The sequence below is a fragment of the Cervus elaphus genome, chromosome 16 (assembly GCF_910594005.1).
Source record: "Cervus elaphus chromosome 16, mCerEla1.1, whole genome shotgun sequence".
Taxonomy (NCBI): domain Eukaryota; kingdom Metazoa; phylum Chordata; class Mammalia; order Artiodactyla; family Cervidae; genus Cervus; species Cervus elaphus.
The window spans coordinates 10,637,676-10,658,807 of NC_057830.1; the positions used below are offsets into that span (position 1 = coordinate 10,637,676).

General features: G+C 38.9%; 1 protein-coding gene across 1 annotated transcript in view; it reads right to left on the reverse strand.

Moving 5' to 3' along the window:
- The window catches only part of HSDL2 (hydroxysteroid dehydrogenase like 2), a 62,484-nt gene that overhangs the window by 19,345 nt on the left and 22,007 nt on the right, over window positions 1-21,132 (reverse strand). The window contains exons 4-6 of the mRNA XM_043927710.1: window positions 19,756-19,870; window positions 10,030-10,133; window positions 8,507-8,605 (exon numbers count right to left, since the gene is read on the reverse strand). Coding sequence (XP_043783645.1) covers window positions 8,507-8,605; window positions 10,030-10,133; window positions 19,756-19,870 — 318 coding nt within the window. The remainder of the gene's footprint in view (window positions 1-8,506; window positions 8,606-10,029; window positions 10,134-19,755; window positions 19,871-21,132) is intronic.

A 21,132-nucleotide genomic window follows, 5' to 3' on the forward strand; every position in this document is an offset into this window, starting at 1 on the left:
TAGGACTCCTTCATGAAACTCACAGCGAAGTTAGATTGCTGATTAAGAATGCTCAAAGAATTTGCATACCATTCTTGAGAGACCAGAAAGCCGGTGAGGAATACTAGCAAGAGCACTGAACTGTAAATCAGGTCAGTGATATTTTTATGCCAACTATGCCGAGATTTTTGGCAGGCCACTTTAACATCTTTTGGCTTCAGTTTCCTGTCTCTCAAATCTGGAGTCCCTTTCCTAGGCTTATTTCCTCTTTTCCCTCTACTAGAATCAAGAGACTTGGTCTTTTTTGTTCATCACTGTACCCCTAGTGCCTAAAACAAAGACAAGTATACCATAAACATCAGATAAATACTGGTTGGATTTGAGGGCCCTTTTACATGCAGATACTACTTTCATTTATGAAATACTAGAAAATAAAGAGAAGGGAAAAGAAAAAAAAGTGTTTTTTTGACTGCATGTCACAGTCTTAGTTCCCCGATGGGGGGATGATGAATCCATGCCCCCTCCAGTGGAAGCTTGGAGTCTTAATCACTGGACCACCAGGGAAGTCCCAAGGAGGAATTTTTAAATTATCTATAATCCTTCTCCCCAGAGAAAATTATTATTAATGCTTGCATATCATTTCCACTGTTTTAGGTGCATATGATTTTTAATTAATTAATTAATTTTTGCTTGCATTGAGTCTTCATTGCTTTGTGCGGGCTTTCTCTAGTTGTGGCGAGTGGAGGCTACTCTTCCTCGCGGTGCAAGGGCTTCTCACTGCGGTGTCCTCTCTGGTTGTGGAGTACAGGTTCTAAGGCTCACAGGGTCAGTAGTTGTGGCCCTCAGGCTTAGTCGCTCTGAGGCATGTGGGATCTTCCTGGACCAGGGGTTGAAACCGTATCTCCTGCACTGGCAGATGGATATTTATACACGGTGCCATCAGGGAAGTCCCATACATATAATTTTTAAATTATGTCTTTGTGAAGTAACCTGAAATTCTTACCATTAATACTACATTATTAATTATGCATTGCCAAAGTTGTGAATAGTAACTTATTTCAATTTACATTTAAAGCAACGAAAATCAATTTGTTTAAATGTATTTTAGGCTTCTGCTGCTGCTGCTGCTAAGTCGCTTCAGTCATGTCTGACTCTGTGTGACCCCATAGATGGCAGCCCACCAGGCTCCCCTGTCCCTGGGATTCTCCAGGCAAGAACACTGGAGTGGGTTGCCATTTCCTTCTTCAATGCATGAAAGTGAAAAGTGAAAGTGAAGTTGGTCAGTCGTGCCCAACTCTTAGTGACCCCATGGACTGCAGCCTACCAGGCTCCTCCGTCCATGGGATTTTCCAGGCAAGAGTACTGGAGTGGGGTGCCATTGCCTTCTCCAATTTTAGGCTTCAGTTTCTACTAATTTAGATAAATGCTTCTCTATTCTACTGTTAAACCACCATTTGAAATCATTACATACTCAAATAACCTACATAATTCAGTCCACAAGATGAAGTTTGTAGCTTTTAAGAGCCATTGACTCTTTCTCATTCAACAAACAGCTATTGAATGTTATTAAAAAAGTCAGGCGCTACTGAGGTACTGGGAACAGATGAGTGGACAAGGCAGACAAAGTCCCTACTTTCACGGCAATTACCTCCTGGCACACTCCCCTCTTTCAAAGCATACACGTGAACTTGGGGAATTTCTCAAGTGCACTGAATTAGAAGACACTTCTTCACATTATAACTAAAATTCCTTTTCTACGAATAAATTTTTTAGCTTCACCAATAGCTCAAGAGCTCTGGCCCCACTCTTGAAGTGGTACCTTATGAATAAAAAATAGCAGCTAACATTTATCAAGTGTACCCTGTGCTGGGCATACTGCTACATACTTTACACACATTATCTGAATGAATTCCACAAGGTATGTGCCATTATTATCCTCATTTTACAGATGACAGTACTCAGGCACAGAGGGGTTAAGTAACCGTCCAAGGTTATAGGATTCAAATAGCTGGAAGCTTGACTTCAGAGCCAGGCTCTTAGCCACTATGTGATTAATGGGTCATACTTTGTTGATCAACAGTTGTAGAGTTCAGTTATCATCTTACTCCTATAAACTGCAGAATTTTTCTATAAATGTTTCAATGCAGACAATGAGACTGTATACATTCATACACACTCCACTCTCACTGTATACTACATAAATGGTATGCAAAGTCTTAAAAATTATTAAGTATGTGTCATGTAAGTATATATATGTCATGTACGTGTGTGTGTGTATCTACACACACACACACAATATAAGAATAAGGAATGCTTTACCAAACAACCTATCATTACTTTAATGACTTTTCTATGGAAGATACAAAGAAGGCATGAATAAACCCCCTAAATCAGGAAGTGACTGATGCAGTTACTCTCAACAAAAGTTTTGCAATCAACAGGTCAACCCAACAGGTTATACAACTGACAATAAAAACAGATTAATAACAGGATGAATCAAATCAAACTCCCTGACGATTTCTGGCAAAAAAAAAAAAAAAAAATCAAGATTTATAAAGAAAGCTGATATGCCTTGGATCACAAGAATCCTAAAAGTAACCCTTAAACTTAAGTCTTATTAAGGAATAACTGGAAAATATCTACTAGCTTCTGAGTGGCTCTCCTGATTACAGCTTGGTATCTAAAAAAAAATTTACGTTTTCTAAGCACAAGAAATAATTCTAGTTTTTCTTTTTCTAAAAAAATACTTTATTGAAGAGATGAATACATACTTTAAGCATTTTCAATCATATGTATATATATTTTAACCACTTTTTTGCTGGAGTATATGCAAAGTCGCTTCAGTTGTGTCCGATTCTTTGCAACCCTATGGACTGTAGCCCGCCAGGCTCCTCTGTCCATGGGATTCTCCAGGCAAGATATTGGAGTGGGTTGTCATGCCCTTCTTCAGGAGATCTTCCGGACCCAGGGATTGAATCCACATCTCTTATGTCTCCTGCACTGGCAGGACCACTAGTGCCACCGGAGAAGCCCTTTTGATGGCATAGGTGCATTTTATTGGTTTTCTTTCAGATTAACCATTTTTAAGCATATAGTTCTTTGGCATTAAGTACATTCAGAATGTTGTGCCACTACTGCCATCCATTCCCAGAACTTTTCAAAATATCTTAAAAAAAAATTATCTCAGTAAATTGGTTTATAATAGTATAGATGTTTCAAGTGTTTATATTTTGACTTATGTATACACTACAGCATGCTAGTCACCGAAAGTTTAGCTTGCATCCACTACCATACAGTTAATCCCCTTGACTTATTTCACCCTCCCCCTCCCCTTCCCCTCTGATACCCACTACTCTGTTCTCTGTATCTACACATACACACACACACACACACACATTCTTGTATGTGTTCACTGGACCAAAGATACCATTGATTATAAAGTGTAACCACCAAGAGGAAAAAAACCCTGCCAATTAAACTATAATACCTCAACTATATAAGAGCAACCTGGTATCAGAGACATAAACGTGAAAACATGGGCATCTCAGAATCAGTGAAATATGGTACAAACTGCTTAACCTAGTTGATAAGTAGGTCCCTTGAAAATGGAAACCAGTTTTGGTTTCTAGTACCATAGAGGCCAGCTGCCACATTGTCACCATGACCTCCCTGGTTAGCTGAGTTTCCACGTCTATGTGTTATGTGGTCTAGGTAACAGACAACTGCAGCTGTTCTGAGATGCCTTGTTATCTCCCTCTCTACCGCCCTTACCAAGATAAGTAGCCACCAGTTGCAGACTCCTCACCCCAGCTCACTCGAAACCTATCCAAAAACAGACAGTCCTCTACTACCACACTTCTGATCAGTCCAGAGGCAAGAGGTAGCAGGCGTTTTTCAAGAGCAGCTTTCATCCCTCTTCCCCTCCCCGGCCTCCACTTCAGTAGAAACTATAAAATGTGTCTTGTAAAGGGATAAAATTGTATTTCTGAAGGTAACAGAGTTGGGGGGCCTGAGGTCCTCATGTTGGGAAACTACTAAAGGCGTGATTGTTGGTCCATTTTCTGGATTTGTGGCATTCACTGGGGTGAAAGTTCTAGACCCAGAAGGGGCAATGTAGCCAGTGAAGGGAAGGAAAACCAAGCCAGAGGGGACAAACATTGGACCAGGACACAGTTTTGATTGTGATAATATATGTCACACTGTAGATATGTAGAAAATATATGCACTCATTTTGTTAAGTGCAACGAAACTCTTCCTGGAAGGGCAATAATGTTGGGAGTCTGCTGCTGTTTCCAGCAAACATAAAGAGAGAACCACGCTATATGGTCCAGAAAGAAAAGATGTGTCTTTTAAATAGAGGCCTTGGAAACAGCGAGGAGCCTGAACACCCTCTCAAATCCATTTTCATTGCCTCCATCATAAATAATGCAATATTCTAGCTAGATTTCCTGCCTCCTCTTTCCACAATCTTACAAGTCAGCCTATTCAGATGCCAAAATAAACTTCCTAAACCTACCTCATCACAAACCACTGCTCCTCTTTGCCTTCTGCAGATTATTGTTCTCCTGCCTCTAAAATCCTAAAGTGACTCTCTACTGAATACAGGTTAAAATTCAAGCTCTTAAACTTGGCAATCAAAACCCTTGGACTTAATCTGTCCATCTTGCCCACAACCTCACATCCACCCAACATTCAGGTCAATCCGAACTATTCAGTTGCTCCAGTTCAGCGGGAAATAAAAAGTCCACACCCCATCATAGATACACCATAACAACTTCTTGTAGTTCTACCAAACACCCAGTATTTTCCCATACTTCAGACTGTTGTTACCTCTGCCAAGAATGACTTGTTCAGTTCTTCTTGTTAATTCCAACATCCTCAGTCTCATTTCAATTGTTTCATTAAAAGACCTCCCTTTCTGACTTTTAATCTGAGCTACATAGTCCTCTTGCTATGTTTCAAAAGTATCCTGTACATAATTCATCATGCCATGTATCATAAGGAGCATGACCATAAATTCAATTCACTATGTTATACAAGTCTAGGACCCAAAGGATCCTAGATGGATCCAATGGTTCCAAGATGTCAAGTAAACAAATCTTTTATTAATAAAATGAACACCTCAACTAAAGCAAAGATCTAGGCAGTGAGCTGATTTCTCCTGCCAATCCTGATAACGTCCTTCCCATTCCCTGTCATACAATATTCTTCTCCTTTCTTATATAAACCTTTTATTTGGAATGTCTATTATGGACCTACATGGAAGCTAATCATACTGCATTCATTTATTCATCAAATATTAATACTTACTGAATGTCTGCAATGATGGTAATAAAATAGACAAAACAGATACTATATCTTTAAGAATCTTTTCTAGCAAGAAAGACATAACAACTACTGTTACTGTTATCAGTAATTTAAATTCAAATGCTGTAAGTGATGTGAAGGAGATGTACAGACACTAACTTTCTCACTTTATCTATCAACTTTAATAACAGCAGTGATTACAGCAGGGGGAGGAGCTTGAGAAAGGATGAGAGAAGGAAAACAAGCTGAAGAAAAGAGGCACAGAAAAGTCCTAGTTTTAAACTTCTTTACTGTGATTCACAATAAGTAACACTTCCTATGAGCAAGACTAAAAATGCATAAAACCCACACATAAACACTCATAAACATATGCATATTTCATTTATATATGATATTCACATATGTTTTAAAGTTTACCAAACAACACTATTACAATGTGCATTGCTAATATTCTCTATTTTATTCAATTAAAAATAAAATGAAACAACAACAAAATTCTGGCTGCTACCTACTAAATCAATTTCACAATCCACTAAGTTGATTTCATGCCTCACTAAATTGATTTCATGACTCACCAGTGAGTCTTGACATGTAGTTTGAAAATATCGTAGAAGCAGTTTTTTCACTCTCATCTTTTGCCTCATTGCAACAAATACCACTCTCCAGAAAATCTTAAAAGAATTTTGTCTGCTAGAGCACCATAAGGGAAACGAAGAAGAAATAAATCATGGTTCTGATCCCCTGGTAGGTCAGGAAATAAAGGAATCTCAGTCAAACTGCAGATGGAATATTTAAAAAAACTGATTCCTCGTAAAAAAAGTTAAAAATAGAATTGCCACATGATCCAGCAATTTCACTTCTGGATATTTACCCAAAGAAAACAAAAACACTAATTCAAAAATACATATGCATACCAGTGTTCACTGCAGCATTACTTACAATAACCCAGATATGGAAGCAACCTAAAAGGCCATCAATGGATAAATAAGATGTGGTGATATATAATACATACACACACAATGGAACATTACTCAGCCATTAAAAAAATGAAATCTTGCTACCTAGACAACATGGGTGGATTTAGAGCATATTATGATAAATGAAACATCAGACAGAGAAAGACAAATATCATATGGTTTCACTTAATGTGTGGTATCTGAAAAACAAAATAAATGAACAAAACAAAATGAAAACACACTGACAGATAGAACAAGCAGGTGGCTGCCAGAGAAGAGTGGGGTACAGGGTGGGGCAAAACAGGTGAAAGCAATTAAGAGATGCAGACTTCCAGTTATAAAAGAAACCTTAGGAATATAATATGCAGCATAAGGAATATGGTCTGTGTTAGTGTAATAACTTTGCATGGGGACAGATGGCTACTAGACTTGTCATAGTGATCAGTTCACTGTGTATGCAAGTATCCAGTGACAATGCAGTAGGACACCTGCAACTAACATAATACTGTAAATCAACTATGTTGCTGCTTTTTAGTCACTAGGTTGTGTCCGACTCCTTTGCGATCCCATGGACTGTAGCCCACCAGGCTCCTCTATCCATGGAATTTCCCAGACAAGAATACTAGAGCGGGTTGCGATTTCCATCTCCAGGGGATCTTCCCAGCCAAGGGATTGAAGCTGCATCTCCTGCACTGGCAGGCGGATTCTTTACCACTGAACCACCAGGGAAGCCCTGCATCAACTATACTTCACTTAAAAAACATTTTTTTTAAATTTCTGGAGTTCTTATTAAAAAACGAAGATGGTGATTAGAGAGCTGGGTGCAATGGCTAAATTTACCTAACAGTTACATTAGCAACACATCCCCAGGCTCCATAAATTCTGCCCCCCAACCCCCTGTTCTCTCAGTTTCAATACCATAGACCACTAGGCCTCTCACTACTGCCTGGGGCTGAGGACATCTCCTCACCTAGCACACAGCAGATGGGAAGTGAAAGAAACCTCTCCTTTGTTCCTAAGCTACAACTCTGGGTACATTCCACACTGCCATACGTGGCAGTTCCATTCAAGAGTACCTCTAGAGCTATTATAATTTGCCAAAATACTGAATTAAATGTTCTTTTAGCAGACAGCCCTACCAACTGACTCATCTACGAGGTGAAAAGGCCAAAGAGGTGTCCTCTGAACCCTGCACAATGTCTGCCCCATGGCAACTGTCCACTAGGTATTTGTTGAGTGATGAATGAACAAAGAAAATAATGCCAGAAGGAAGAAGAATGGGAACAAACAATATCAAGGTCCTTAGAAGATATAGGAAAACATTAAATGACCCAATGGGGAGAACCAGGAAAATTCTGTATTGACCCTAAGGAGCTTCCCTGGAAAGGGGTCACACTAACTTACATGTTGGGGGACTGATGTTAGTGCAACAAAGGTTCTGTTAATTTTTTTTTAAGTGAAATGAAAAAGTGATTCCCACTGTTTTCTCTTTTCCATACTTTTGTGGGGTAGGATTGTCATTTAGAGTGAAGATAATAAAAGAAGTTAAGGTTTTCATAGGCACTATTAAATATATGAAAAAAAGGTATAATATGAATAGTTTTTTTTTTTTCCTCCTTTAAGCTGTTCTGATATATAAGTGGAGGATAAGTAGGACAAGCCTTCCCTTTCTGTCATTTCCCTCCCCTCATGTTTATACAACATATTCCCTAACCTGCAAGCCATCAGCTTCCACTGTACATTTAACTCAAAAGCTGCATACAAAGCCCAGCCATAGGCAGGTTAGCCTGTCACCTAAAGGGGATTCGGACACTCTCTGAACTCAGAACTTGTGTGGAAGTACAGAAAAGTCAGCTTTTCATAAAGGAAGAAGACAAATTGGTAAGAGTACAAGAAGGTAAAGAGGCATTTGCTGGGATGTGTGAGGAGAAAATAAAAGTAACTGCAAGAGAATCTGCAGAATTTAAGGTACCAAAGACAAGGGTGGAAAAAAGGTTAGGGAGGCGCGGCTGGCTTTCTATTGGGCTTTTACGAGACTCTTCCAGTGTTCCTGAATTCAGTGTTTCCAGTACAGCAACCTTGTAGTCACACAGAAGATGGCTGAACAGGGTCTTTCATGTACAACAAAAAGCTGAACTTGTTTCCAAACAGACATGAGGTTTCCTTTTGACGGTCTACTCATTTGCATCCCACCCCACCCACCCAAGAGTGTCTAAGACAATGAATGAGAATCCAACAACTGGATTTCTTTTATAAGTTCATACCTGTTTTAGGCCACAATGCATTGACTGCAATTTCACCTTTAAATTCTTCTGCCATTCCGAGTACACACATAGACATACCATATTTAGCAATAGTGTAAGCTGAAAGAAACCACCAAGAATTTAATTAAGAAACAAATTAATCTGTGAGTATAAACAACCAATTTCCTTCTATTACTGTTTTTCCTTGATACATTTTTCAGAATTATTTAATATTTATATTAGTACAAAAATTTTTAATGTACTATTTTTAAAAGAACAGTTTTCTATGTAAGCAGTTTTATATATATATCAGGGATGAACTACTTTTACATATTTCCATCCTAGTAATTGTTTAAAAGAAAAGAGACAGTAATAAACTTTTATTCCTCTGAACATTATGGGGATAAATTACATTATTGTTTCTTTTTTTATTCTTTTTCCAATGAAAGTGACCATTTAAAGGAAAACTACTTCTAGTAAAACATAAAAAAAGGTTGCAAATTCATTTAACTGAGTCAATTAAAACAGACTTTGTTTTAGTTTTGTTCTACGGGTTCTTATTCTAATGTCCTCCTTTCCAAATTTTATGGAATAATGTTGAAATAAGGACTAAGCATCTGATACAATAATCTCAAAGGAGGCACCTATACATAAATCTTGTTATTTAGCACACTTCAGTCATGTCTGACTCTTTGCAACCCTATGCTCTGTAACCTGCCAGGCTCCTCTGTCCACGAGATACTCCAGGCAAGAATACTGGAGTGGGTTGCCATGCCCTCCTCCAGGGGATCTTCCTGACTCAGGGACCGAACCTTTGTCTCCTATGTCTCCTGTATTCCAGGTGGATTCTTCACCACTGAGCTACTGGGAAAGGCCTATTATTTAGCAAACTGATCTTAAAACATTAGTTAGGTGTGAAAAGTAAAGTATTTCATGGATAGTTTTGGGTTTTTTTCTTTCACATTTTATTTTATATTAGAGTTTATCAACAATGCTGTGCTAGTTTTAGGTGTAAGGCAAAGTGACTCAGTTATACATATACACATAGCCACTCCCTTTCAAATTCCTTACCCATTTAGGCTGTCACATAATACTGGGCAGAGTTCCCTGATCCAGACAGCAGGTGGCTGTTGGCTATCCATTTTAAACATAGCAATGCATACATGTCAATCATGGTAGTCTTAATCAACTTTATTGAAGAATAAGTTACATGCAGTAAAACACACCCACTGGTACTTGAGGGAGCTTTCCAGGATGGTGGATATCCATATCTTCATTTGAGTATTGGTTATTCAGGTGTATCTATTTGTCAAAACTCATCAGACTGAACCATCAACAACTATGCATTTTATTTAATGTAAATTATACCTCCAGTTAAAAAATGACAGATAAAAGATTAAGAATCTACTTATCTAAGTGCTACCAACTTCTGCAGAGAAAATTTAATGTTAACACTATGCACAAACTGTGATTACATCATCGATACACTGATTTAAAGTAAAACAGATGGACTAAACAAGCCATCCCCTCACCCTACCACCTACCACAGTGCTGTTTGAACCACAGCGGATTCAGGTTCAGAGGTGGGCTGAGATTGAGGATATGAGCAATTTTACTCTTTTTCAAATAAGGAATGCATGCTTTAGATCTGAAAGCAAAAGAAAACACAAGTCAAATTGCTAGCTTTCTAACAGCTTCATTACTTTTTTAAATTATATGTTAAACTACTTCTACAGAGCAACTGAACTTGTTCAGTAACTTATAGGATACTTTTGTTGTTGTTTTTTCCATTTATCGAGAATGAAAATAGCAAAAGCAACTAATATTCATTCTTTGAAACTTTATATAATGGCTTGACAATATGATCTGCCTGATGAAAACAATCAAGTAAGTAGCACATCAGCCTTAAATCCAACTTAGATTATCCTCAACTACATCATTCCAAGTCAGACAGACATGGGTTCAAAGTCTCCTTCTGCCCTTCATTGTGTGATCTGGGGCAAATATATATAGTATTCTGATTCTCAGTTTTCTCATTTGCAAATGCTGGTAATACTTGCTACTATCCAGGACTGACCAAGGGATTAAAATGAGACAATATATATGAGATACTTACAACAGTACATATATTAAACATGAAATAAACAACTGAAATTATTAGTATTACACATTCTGATTTTTTTCGTCTTAGTAGGTGTGGTATTCCCACCACAAAGAAACTGTAAGCTAATAGCATTAACTCCCAACACATTACCAAACTTAATCTGTGCCAACATGCAATGCAATATTCCTTTGGGGGCAATTTTAGTTGTTTTTTTAAAAAATCCCATTCAAGAAAGTAGGTATTTTACAAAAGACACAGGTCCAATATTTTTAAATATTTAACTATTCAGCTATAATACACAGCTTAATAACATATTGTAGCTTACTAACTTCATACTGTTTAGTTTTATTTCACATTCAATAACTTCTAGGACTTGAAACGGGTCCATTCTTCTTAAGTCAGTGTCTTTCTTATCAATGTACAAAATTCTTGTTACCATCTGCAATGTCATTTTAAGTTTATAAACCAAATACAATTAATATCACTCAAGTAAAGGGTTTTTGCACATATTGCTTTTCCTTTCCAAAGGTACTTCATGTTTATGGGAGTGCTGATGGTCATTAGAATAGTGAAGCTGCACCTCAACACATCAACAGGAAACAAACAACCTATTCCAAGCAATAAGACCATATTTCAAACTCAAAGGAAAGAATTCATTTCATTTACATTATAAACATGAACTTCTCCTTTGATCTATTAGACAAAACCTTTCCACCAGCACTTTGCTTGCCTAACCCTCAGCATCACTAACCCTAACCAGGTACATTTTCCATGGCAACATGCCCTATCTTACTCACTATATTGAAAACTCTTAGTGCCACACTTAGATACTAGTATCTTGAGCTTAATAAAGCAGCTAAGTTCACTGTGTGCTAAGCACTGCACTTCTTAGCTTTCACATGAATCATGTTATTGTGAGTGCTGTAAGCTCAAAGGCCTACAGGGCATTTGAGTAAATGAATAAAGTGAGCTGGGTATAAGAAAGATCAACTGTTCAAAAATACAGTTGAGCCTTATTACAGAATTTCTATAAGCATGCATTTAGCATGATACAAACACATATAATACTGGAGATGTAAGTTAAGAGTTAGTCGCTCAGTCGTGTCTGACTCTTTGTGAACCCATGCCTGTAGCCCTCCAGGCTTCTCAGTCCACGGAATTTTCCAGGCAAGAATACTGGGGTGCGTAGCCATTCCCTTCTCCAGGGGATTTTCCCAACCTACGGATCAAACCCAGGTCTCCAGCATTGCATGTGGATTCTTCACCACCTGAGCCATGAGGGAAGCCTACTGGAGATGATCTATTTAATTAAAACTTAGAAATACAAATAAGGATTGACTAGATTTCAAACTGACTGCTAACCTATTCAAATACGTTCACGAGAAGGAGCCAAGATGGCGGAGGAGTAGGACGGGGAGACCACTTTCTCTCCTGCAAATTCATCAAAAGAATAACTGAATGCAGAGCAAACTTCACAACTTCTGATCGCTAGCTGAGGTCATCAGGCGCCCAGAAAAGCAGCCCATTGTCTTTGAAAGGAGGTAGGACAAAATATAAAAGATAAAAAGTGAGACAAAAGAGCTAAGGACGGAGATCCGTCCCGGGAAGGGAATCTTAGGCGGCATTGCTTGGGGTAGGGTCCGGGCCTGAGTGCCCTGAGGACAATCGGAGGGAGCTTCTGTGAGTTGCCAACTTGAACTGTGGGAGACCAGAAGAGAGAGAGTAAATTAACCGGCCGGAACACACTGCCGGCCGTTCGCAGAACAGGGGGACCGAGAAAGTCCAGAGAAGAGCTGGCAGGCTGCGGACCGGCCCAGCCCCGCCGGAGGCAGGAGGCAGGGGGGAGGGGAAGGTCGCGGCGAGACACAGGGCGCAGGCACCCGACCGGCCCGGGCGGGGACTGGGGCTGGGGACGCGGAGGGCGGAAGGCGCGCGCACCCGACTGGCGCCAGCGGAAACTGAGACTGGGTCCGCGGAAGGGAGGGGGCGCGCCACACCTGGGGATAGTGCGCCCATCAAGCCCCTCGCTGCCTGGACCGCTCTGACGGGGAAGGCACAGAGAGCAGGCGCAGCTTTTCGTTCCGCACTTTTGTGGAACACCCGAGGGCTGGAGCCTCGCGCAGCGCGGGGCGCGCTCCATATAGAGCAGCCGGAAGCCTGAGCAGCGCAGACGGAGAAAGCAGCGTCAGCCCTTCCCGGCAGCGCCAGCCCCTCCCGGCAGCGCCAGCCCCTCCCCTCAGCGCCAGCCCCTCCCCGCAGCGTCAGCCCCGCCCCGCAGCGCCAGCCCATCCCCATAGCGCCAGCCACTCCCGGCAGCGCCAGCCCCTCCCGGCAGCGCGACGGAACTAGCTACCTGAATAAGAGTCCACCTCCGCCCGCCGGTGTCAGGGCGGAAATGAGGCTCTGAAGAGACCGGCAAACAGAAGCCAAATAAACAAAGGGAACCGCTTCAGAAGGGACTGGTGCAACAGATTAAAATCCCTGTAGAAAACACCGACTACACTGGAAGGGCCCTGTAGATATCGAGAAGTGTAAGCTGGAACGAGGATCTATCTGAAACTGAGCCGAACCCACACTGACTGCAACAGCTCCAGAGAAATTCCTAGATATATTTTTACTTTTTTTTTTTTCTAAGTAAGGAAAAAAAAAATTTTTTTTTCCTTTTTTACTTTTTCTCTTTTTTATTTTTTCTCTTTTATTTTCCTTTAAAATTCCCTATTACTCCCCCATTACTACCTTAACTTTCATTTTCATAGATTTTTACGATTTTTTTAATTAGGGGAAAAAAATTTTTTTTTTCCTTTTTCTTTTCCTTCTTTTTTTCTTTCCTTTTTCTCTTCTATTTTCTATTTTTCTTTTTCTCTTATTTCTTTTAAAGTCCTCTAGTACTCCTCTACTACTCCTTAATTTTCATTTTCAATACACTATAACCTTACAAAAAAAAAAAGAAGAGAAGCCCTATTTTTAAACGAAGATTATTCTCTCCCAATCTTGACTCTGTTTTCTACCTCAGAACACCTCTATTTCCTCCTTTCCCCTTCTCTTCCCAATCCAATTCTGTGAATCTTTGTAGGTGTCTGAGATACGGAGAACACTCTGGGAACAGACAGCTGCGTAGATCTCTCTCTCTCCTCTTGAGTCCCCATTTTTCTCCTCCTGCTCATCTCTATCTCCCTCCTCCCTTTTCTCCTCTTCATGTAACTCTGTGAACCTCTCTGGCTGTCCCTAACGGGGGAGAATCTTTTTGCCATTAACCTAGAAGTTTTATTATCAGTGCTGTATAGTTGGAGAAGTCCTGAGACTACAGGAAGAATAAAACTGAAATCCAGAGGCAGGAAACTTAAGCCCAAAACCTGAGAACACCAGAAAACTCCTGACTACATGGAACTTTAAGTAATAAGTGACCGTCCAAAAGCCTCCATACCTACACTGAAACCAACCACCACCCAAGAGCCAATAAGTTTTAGAGCAAGACATACCACGCAAATTCTCCAGCAACGCAGGAACATAGCCCTGAACGTCAACATACAGGCTGCCCAAGGTCACACCTAACACATAGACCCATCTCAAAACTCATTACTGGGCACTCCATTGCTCTCCAAAGAGAAGAAATCAAGTTCCACGCACCAGAACACTGACGCACGCTTCCCTAACCAGGAAACCTTGACAAGCCAATCGTCTAACCCCACCCACGGGGTAAATCCTCCACAATAAAAAGGAACCACAGACCTCCAGAATACAGAAAGCCCACTCCAGACACAGCAATCTAAACAAGATGAAAAGGCAAAGAAATACCCAACAGGTAAAGGAACATGAAAAATGCCCACCAAGTCAAACAAAAGAGGAGGAGATAGGGAATCTACCTGAAAAAGAATTTAGAATAATGATAATAAAAATGATCCAAAATCTTGAAAACAAAATGGAGTTACAGATAAATAGCCTGGAGACAAAGATTGAAAAGATTCAAGAACTGTTTAATAAAGACCTAGAAGAAATAAAAAAGAGTCAATTAAAAATGAACAATGCAATGAATGAGATCAAAAACACTTTGGAGGGAACCAAGAGTGGAATAACAGAGGCAGAAAATAGGATAAGTGAGGTAGAAGATAAAATGGTGGAAATAAATGAAGCAGAGAGGAAAAAAGAAAAAAGGATCAAAAGAAATGAGGACAACCTCAGGGACCTCTGGGACAATGTGAAACGCCCCAACATTCGAATCATAGGAGTCCCAGAAGAAGAAGACAAAAAGAAAGGCCATGAGAAAATACTCGAGGAGATAATAGCTGAAAACTTCCCTAAAATGGGGAAGGAAATAGCCACCCAAGTCCAAGAAACCCAGAGAGTCCCAAACAGGATAAACCCAAGGCGAAACACCCCAAGACATATATTAATCAAATTAACAAAGATCAAACACAAAGAACAAATATTAAAAGCAGCAAGGGAGAAACAACAAATAACACACAAAGGGATTCCCATATGGATAACAGCTGATCTATCAATAGAAACCCTCCAGGCCAGAAGGGAATGGCAGGACGTACTGAAAGTAATGAAAGAGAATAACCTACAACCTAGATTACTGTATCCAGCAAGGATCTCATTCAGATAAGAAGGAGAATTCAAAAACTTTACAGACAAGCAAAAGCTGAGAGAATTCAGCACCACCAAACCAGCTCTTCAACAAATGCTTAAGGATCTTCTCTAGACAGGAAATGCAGAAAGGTTGTATAAACGTGAACCCAAAACAACAAAGTAAATGGCAATGGGACCACACCTATCAATAATTACCTTAAATGTAAATGGGTTGAATGCCCCAACCAAAAGACAAAGATTGGCTGAATGGATACAAAAACAAGACCCCTATATATGCTGTCTACAAGAGACCCACCTCAAAGCAAGAGACACATACAGACTAAAAGTGAAGGGCTGGAAAAAAATATTTCATGCAAATGGAGACCAAAAGAAAGCAGGAGTCGCAATACTCATATCAGATAAAATAGACTTTCAAATAAAAGCTGTGAAAAGAGACAAAGAAGGACACTACATAATGATCAAAGGATCAATCCAAGAAGAAGATATAACAATTATAAATATATATGCACCCAACATAGGAGCACCGCAATATGTACGGCAAACACTAACGAGTATGAAAGAGGAAATTAATAGTAACACAATAATAGTGGGAGACTTTAATACCCCACTCACAACTATGGATAGATCAACTAAACAGAAAATTAACAAGGAAACACAAACCTTAAATGACACAATGGACCAGCTAGACCTAATTGATATCTATAGGACATTTCACCCCAAAACAATCAACTTCACCTTTTTCTCAAGTGCACACGGAACCTTCTCCAGAATAGATCACATCCTGGGCCATAAATCTACTCTTGGAAAATTCAAAAAAATTGAAATCATTCCAGTCATCTTTTCTGACTACAGTGCAGTAAGATTAGATCTCAATTACAGGAAAAAAATTGTTAAAAATTCAAACACATGGAGGCTAAATAACACGCTTCTGAATAACCAACAAATCATAGAAGAAATCAAAAAAGAAATCAAAATATGTATAGAAATGAATGAAAATGAAAACACAACAACCCAAAACCTATGGGACACTGTAAAAGCAGTGCTAAGGGGAAGGTTCATAGCATTACAGGCTTACATCAAGAAACAAGAAAAAAGCCAAATAAATAACCTAACTCTACACCTAAAGCAATTAGAGAAGGAAGAAATGAAGAACCCCAGGGTTAGCAGAAGGAAAGAAATCTTAAAAATTAAGGCAGAAATAAATGCAATAGAAACTAAAGAGACCATAGCAAAAATCAACAAAGCTTAAAGCTGGTTTTTTGAAAAAATAAACAAAATTGACAAACCATTAGCAAGACTCATTAAGAAACAAAGAGAGAAGAACCAAATTAACAAAATTAGAAATGAAAATGGAGAGATCAAAACAGACAACACTGAAATACAAAGGATCACAAGAGACTACTACCAGCAGCTCTATGCCAATAAAATGGACAACTTGGATGAAATGGACAAATTCTTAGAAAAGTATAACTTTCCAAAACTGAACCAGGAAGAAATAGAAGATCTTAACAGACCCATCACAAGCAAGGAAATCGAAACTGTAATTAAAAATCTTCCAGCAAACAAAAGCCCAGGACCAGATGGCTTCACAGCTGAATTCTACCAAAAATTTAGAGAAGAGCTAACACCTATCTTACTCAAGATCTTCCAGAAAATTGCAGAAGAAGGTAAACTTCCAAACTCATTCTATGAGGCCACCATCACCCTAATTCCAAAACCAGACAAAGATGCCACAAAGAAAGAAAACTACAGGCCAATATCACTGATGAACATAGATGCAAAAATCCTTAACAAAATTCTAGCAAACAGAATCCAACAACATATTAAAAAAATCATACACCACGACCAAGTGGGCTTTATCCCAGGAATGCAAGGATTCTTCAATATCCGCAAATCAATCAGTGTAATACACCACATTAACAAATTGAAAGATAAAAACCATATGATTATCTCAATAGATGCAGAGAAAGCCTTTGACAAAATTCTACACTCATTTATGATTAAAACTCTCCAAAAAGCAGGAATAGAAGGAACATACCTCAACATAATAAAAGCTATATATGACAAACCCACAGCAAGCATCACCCTCAATGGTGAAAAATTGAAAGCATTTCCCCTGAAATCAGGAACAAGACAAGGGTGCCCACTCTCACCACCACTATTCAACATAGTGTTGGAAGTTTTGGCCACAGCAATCAGAGCAGAAAAAGAAGTAAAAGGGATCCAGATAGGAAAAGAAGAAGTGAAACTCTCACTGTTTGCAGATGACATGATCCTCTACATAGAAAACCCTAAAGACTCTACCAGAAAATTACTAGAGCTAATCAATGAATATAGTAAAGTTGCAGGATATAAAATTAACACACAGAAATCCCTTGCATTCCTATATACTAACAATGAAAAAACAGAAAGAGAAATTAAGGAAACAATACCATTCACCATTGCAACAAAAAGAATAAAATACTTAGGAGTATATCTACCTAAAGAAACAAAAGACCTATACATAGAAAACTATAAAACACTGATGAAAGAAATCAAAGAGGACACAAACAGATGGAGAAACATACCGTGTTCCTGGATTGGAAGAATCAATATTGTCAAAATGGCTATTCTACCCAAAGCAATCTATAGATTCAATGCAATCCCTATCAAGCTACCAATGGTATTTTTCACAGAACTAGACCAAAGAATTTCACAATTTGTATAGAAATACAAAAAACCTCGAATAGCCAAAGTAATCTTGAGAAAGAAGAATGGAACTGGAGGAATCAACCTGCCTGACTTCAGACTCTACTACAAAGCCACAGTCATCAAGACAGTATGGTACTGGCACAAAGACAGAAATATAGATCAATGGAACAGAATAGAAAGCCCAGAGATAAATCCACGAACCTATGGACACCTTTTTTTCTTTGGACACCTTATCTTTGACAAAGGAGGCAAGGATATACAATGGAAAAAAGACAACCTCTTTAACAAGTGGTGCTGGGATAACTGGTCAACCACTTGTAAAAGAATGAAACTAGAACACTTTCTAACACCATACACAAAAATAAACTCAAAATGGATTAAAGATCTAAATGTCAGACCAGAAACTATAAAACTCCTAGAGGAGAACATAGGCAAAACACTCTCCGACATAAATCACAGCAGGATCCTCTATGACCCACCTCCCAGAATATTGGAAATAAAAGCAAAACTAAACAAATGGGACCTAATGAAACTTAAAAGCTTTTGCACTACAAAGGAAACTATAAGTAAGGTGAAAAGACAGCCTTCAGATTGGGAGAAAATAATAGCAAATGAAGAAACAGACAAAGGATTAATCTCAAAAATATACAAGCAACTCCTGCAGCTCAATTCCAGAAAAATAAATGACCCAATCAAAAAATGGGCCAGAGAACTAAACAGACATTTCTCCAAAGAAGACATACAGATGGCTAACAAACACATGAAAAGATGCTCAACATCACTCATTATCAGAGAAATGCAAATCAAAACCACAATGAGGTACCATTACATGCCAGTCAGGATGGCTGCTATCCAAAAGTCTACAAACAATAAATGCTGGAGAGGGTGTGGAGAAAAGGGAGCCTTCTTACACTGTTGGTGGGAATGCAAACTAGTACAGCCATTATGGAAAACAGTGTGGAGATGCCTTAAAAAACTGGAAATAGAACTGCCATATGACCCAGCAATCCCACTTCTGGGCATACACACTGAGGAAACCAGATCTGAAAGAGACACGTGCACCCCAATGTTCATCGCAGCACTGTTTATAATAGCCAGGACATGGAAGCAACCTAGATGCCCATCAGCAGATGAATGGATAAGGAAGCTGTGGTACATATACACCATGGAATATTACTCAGCCGTTAAAAAGAATTCATTTGAATCAGTTCTAATGAGATGGATGAAACTGGAGCCCATTATACAGAGTGAAGTAAGCCAGAAAGATAAAGAACATTACAGCATACTAACGCATATATATGGAATTTAGAAAGATGGTAACGATAACCCTATATGCAAAGCAGAAAAAGAGACACAGAAATACAGAACAGACTTTTGAACTCTGTGGGAGAAGGTGAGGGTGGGATGTTTCAAAAGAACAACATGTATACTATCTATGGTGAAACAGATCACCAGCCCAGGTGGGATGCATGAGACAAGTGCTCGGGCCTGGTGCACTGGGAAGACCCAGAGGAATCGGGTGGAGAGGGAGGTGGGAGGGGGGATCGGGATGGGGAATACGTGTAAATCTATGGCTGATTCATATCAATGTATGACAAAACCCACTGAAATGTTGTGAAGTAATTAGCCTCCAACTAATAAAAAAATTAAAAAAAAAAAAATACGTTCACAACTAGTTCTCTGACAAAGCACTGCAACATTCTCTTTCATAGCTATTTTTTTGTTTAATTTTAAACATTTATTTATTTGGCTGCTCAAGGTATTAGCTGCATTACATGGCATCTAGTTCCTGACCAGGGATCGAACCTGGGCCTCCTGCATTAGGAGTGAGGAATGTTAGCTATTGGACCACCAGGAAAGTCTCTCCCACAGCTCTTCAACTTACGTAAGATAGGTGCCTCTGGTGTTGACGTTCATCATCAAATCCACTTTCTTCGTAGGTGTTTCCAATGTGTTGGTCAAGCTAATGGCACTGGCATTATTCACCAAAATATCAATTCCTGTTTTCAAATAATCAACTTCTTAGTAATGTCATTTAGACTTTACAACAGAAAGAAATAAAAAATATTTATATAGTTGAATCCTGAGTTCACAAACACTTCTTTTAGATAACATGACTGAGCAATTTACCAACGTAGGACTCAGTAGCTATGTCGAAACAGTACACAGATGATTTTCACTGGCACTATGAAGACAGCCCATCATCAGGGTTCCACAGGAAACTACAAGGAGGCTTAGTCCTCAGTAGTGTGTAGTTTCTGTCCTTATCTGTTCTCTTAATTCCTGGTCTCTTAATTCCTCTTTGTCTCCAAGAACCTTAGGTCAACTTCCTTAAAGTTTTCCCTCCTCTCCAGCATCTTTCCAAGGTCTGCCTTCCTTCTAAGGACACAGGTCTCCCTTCCCCCTCGAAGGCCCTTACTTAAATCAAAGAGCTCCTTTCTGGTCTTGGGAACTGGGAAAATAGAAATGACCCAGAGTTTCAATTCTAGGCAAATCATCAAAGTAGATAAACTTATACACAAAATAAATTAAATCTAGAATCATAATTATTTCTGCATATTCTATCTAGTCCTATTCATATGTAACATTTATGGCTACAAGCTTAAATAATGTTAAATGAAAATGGTAAAATACAAAAGCATTTCAACACATTTTTGCACTTCTACATGGCCTTCATAATTTTTTTTTAAACTAAAGTACAGTTGATTTGCAATGTTAATTTCTGATAAAGTGACTCAGTTTTACATATATATATATGTAAATACATATATATTCTTTTTTATATTCTTTTCTATTATACTTTATCTCAAGATATTGAATATAGTTCCCTGAACTATACAGTTGGATCTTGTCGCTTATCCATTCTATATGTAATGGTTTGTACCTGCTAATACCAAACTCCCAGTCCTTCCCTCCTCACCCCTCTCCCATTTGGCAACCACAGGTCTTTTCTCTGTGTCTGTGAGTCTGTTTCTGTTTCATAGATAAGTTCATTTGTATCATATTTTAGATCCCACATATACGTAATACTATAGGGTATGTCTCTTGCTGACTTACTTCATTTAGTATGATAATCTCTAGTTGCATCCACGTTGCTGCCATGATCCTTTTTAAAGAGCATTTAATATTCTGTCAAATAGATTTATGATAATTTCTACTGCTGGGTTAGACTGTTTCCATAAAGATCTTTTACTATTCTCTTGACTTTGCTTTGCCCCTCTCTCACATTGTGTGAATAATGGTTTAAAAGAGGTTGTTATGA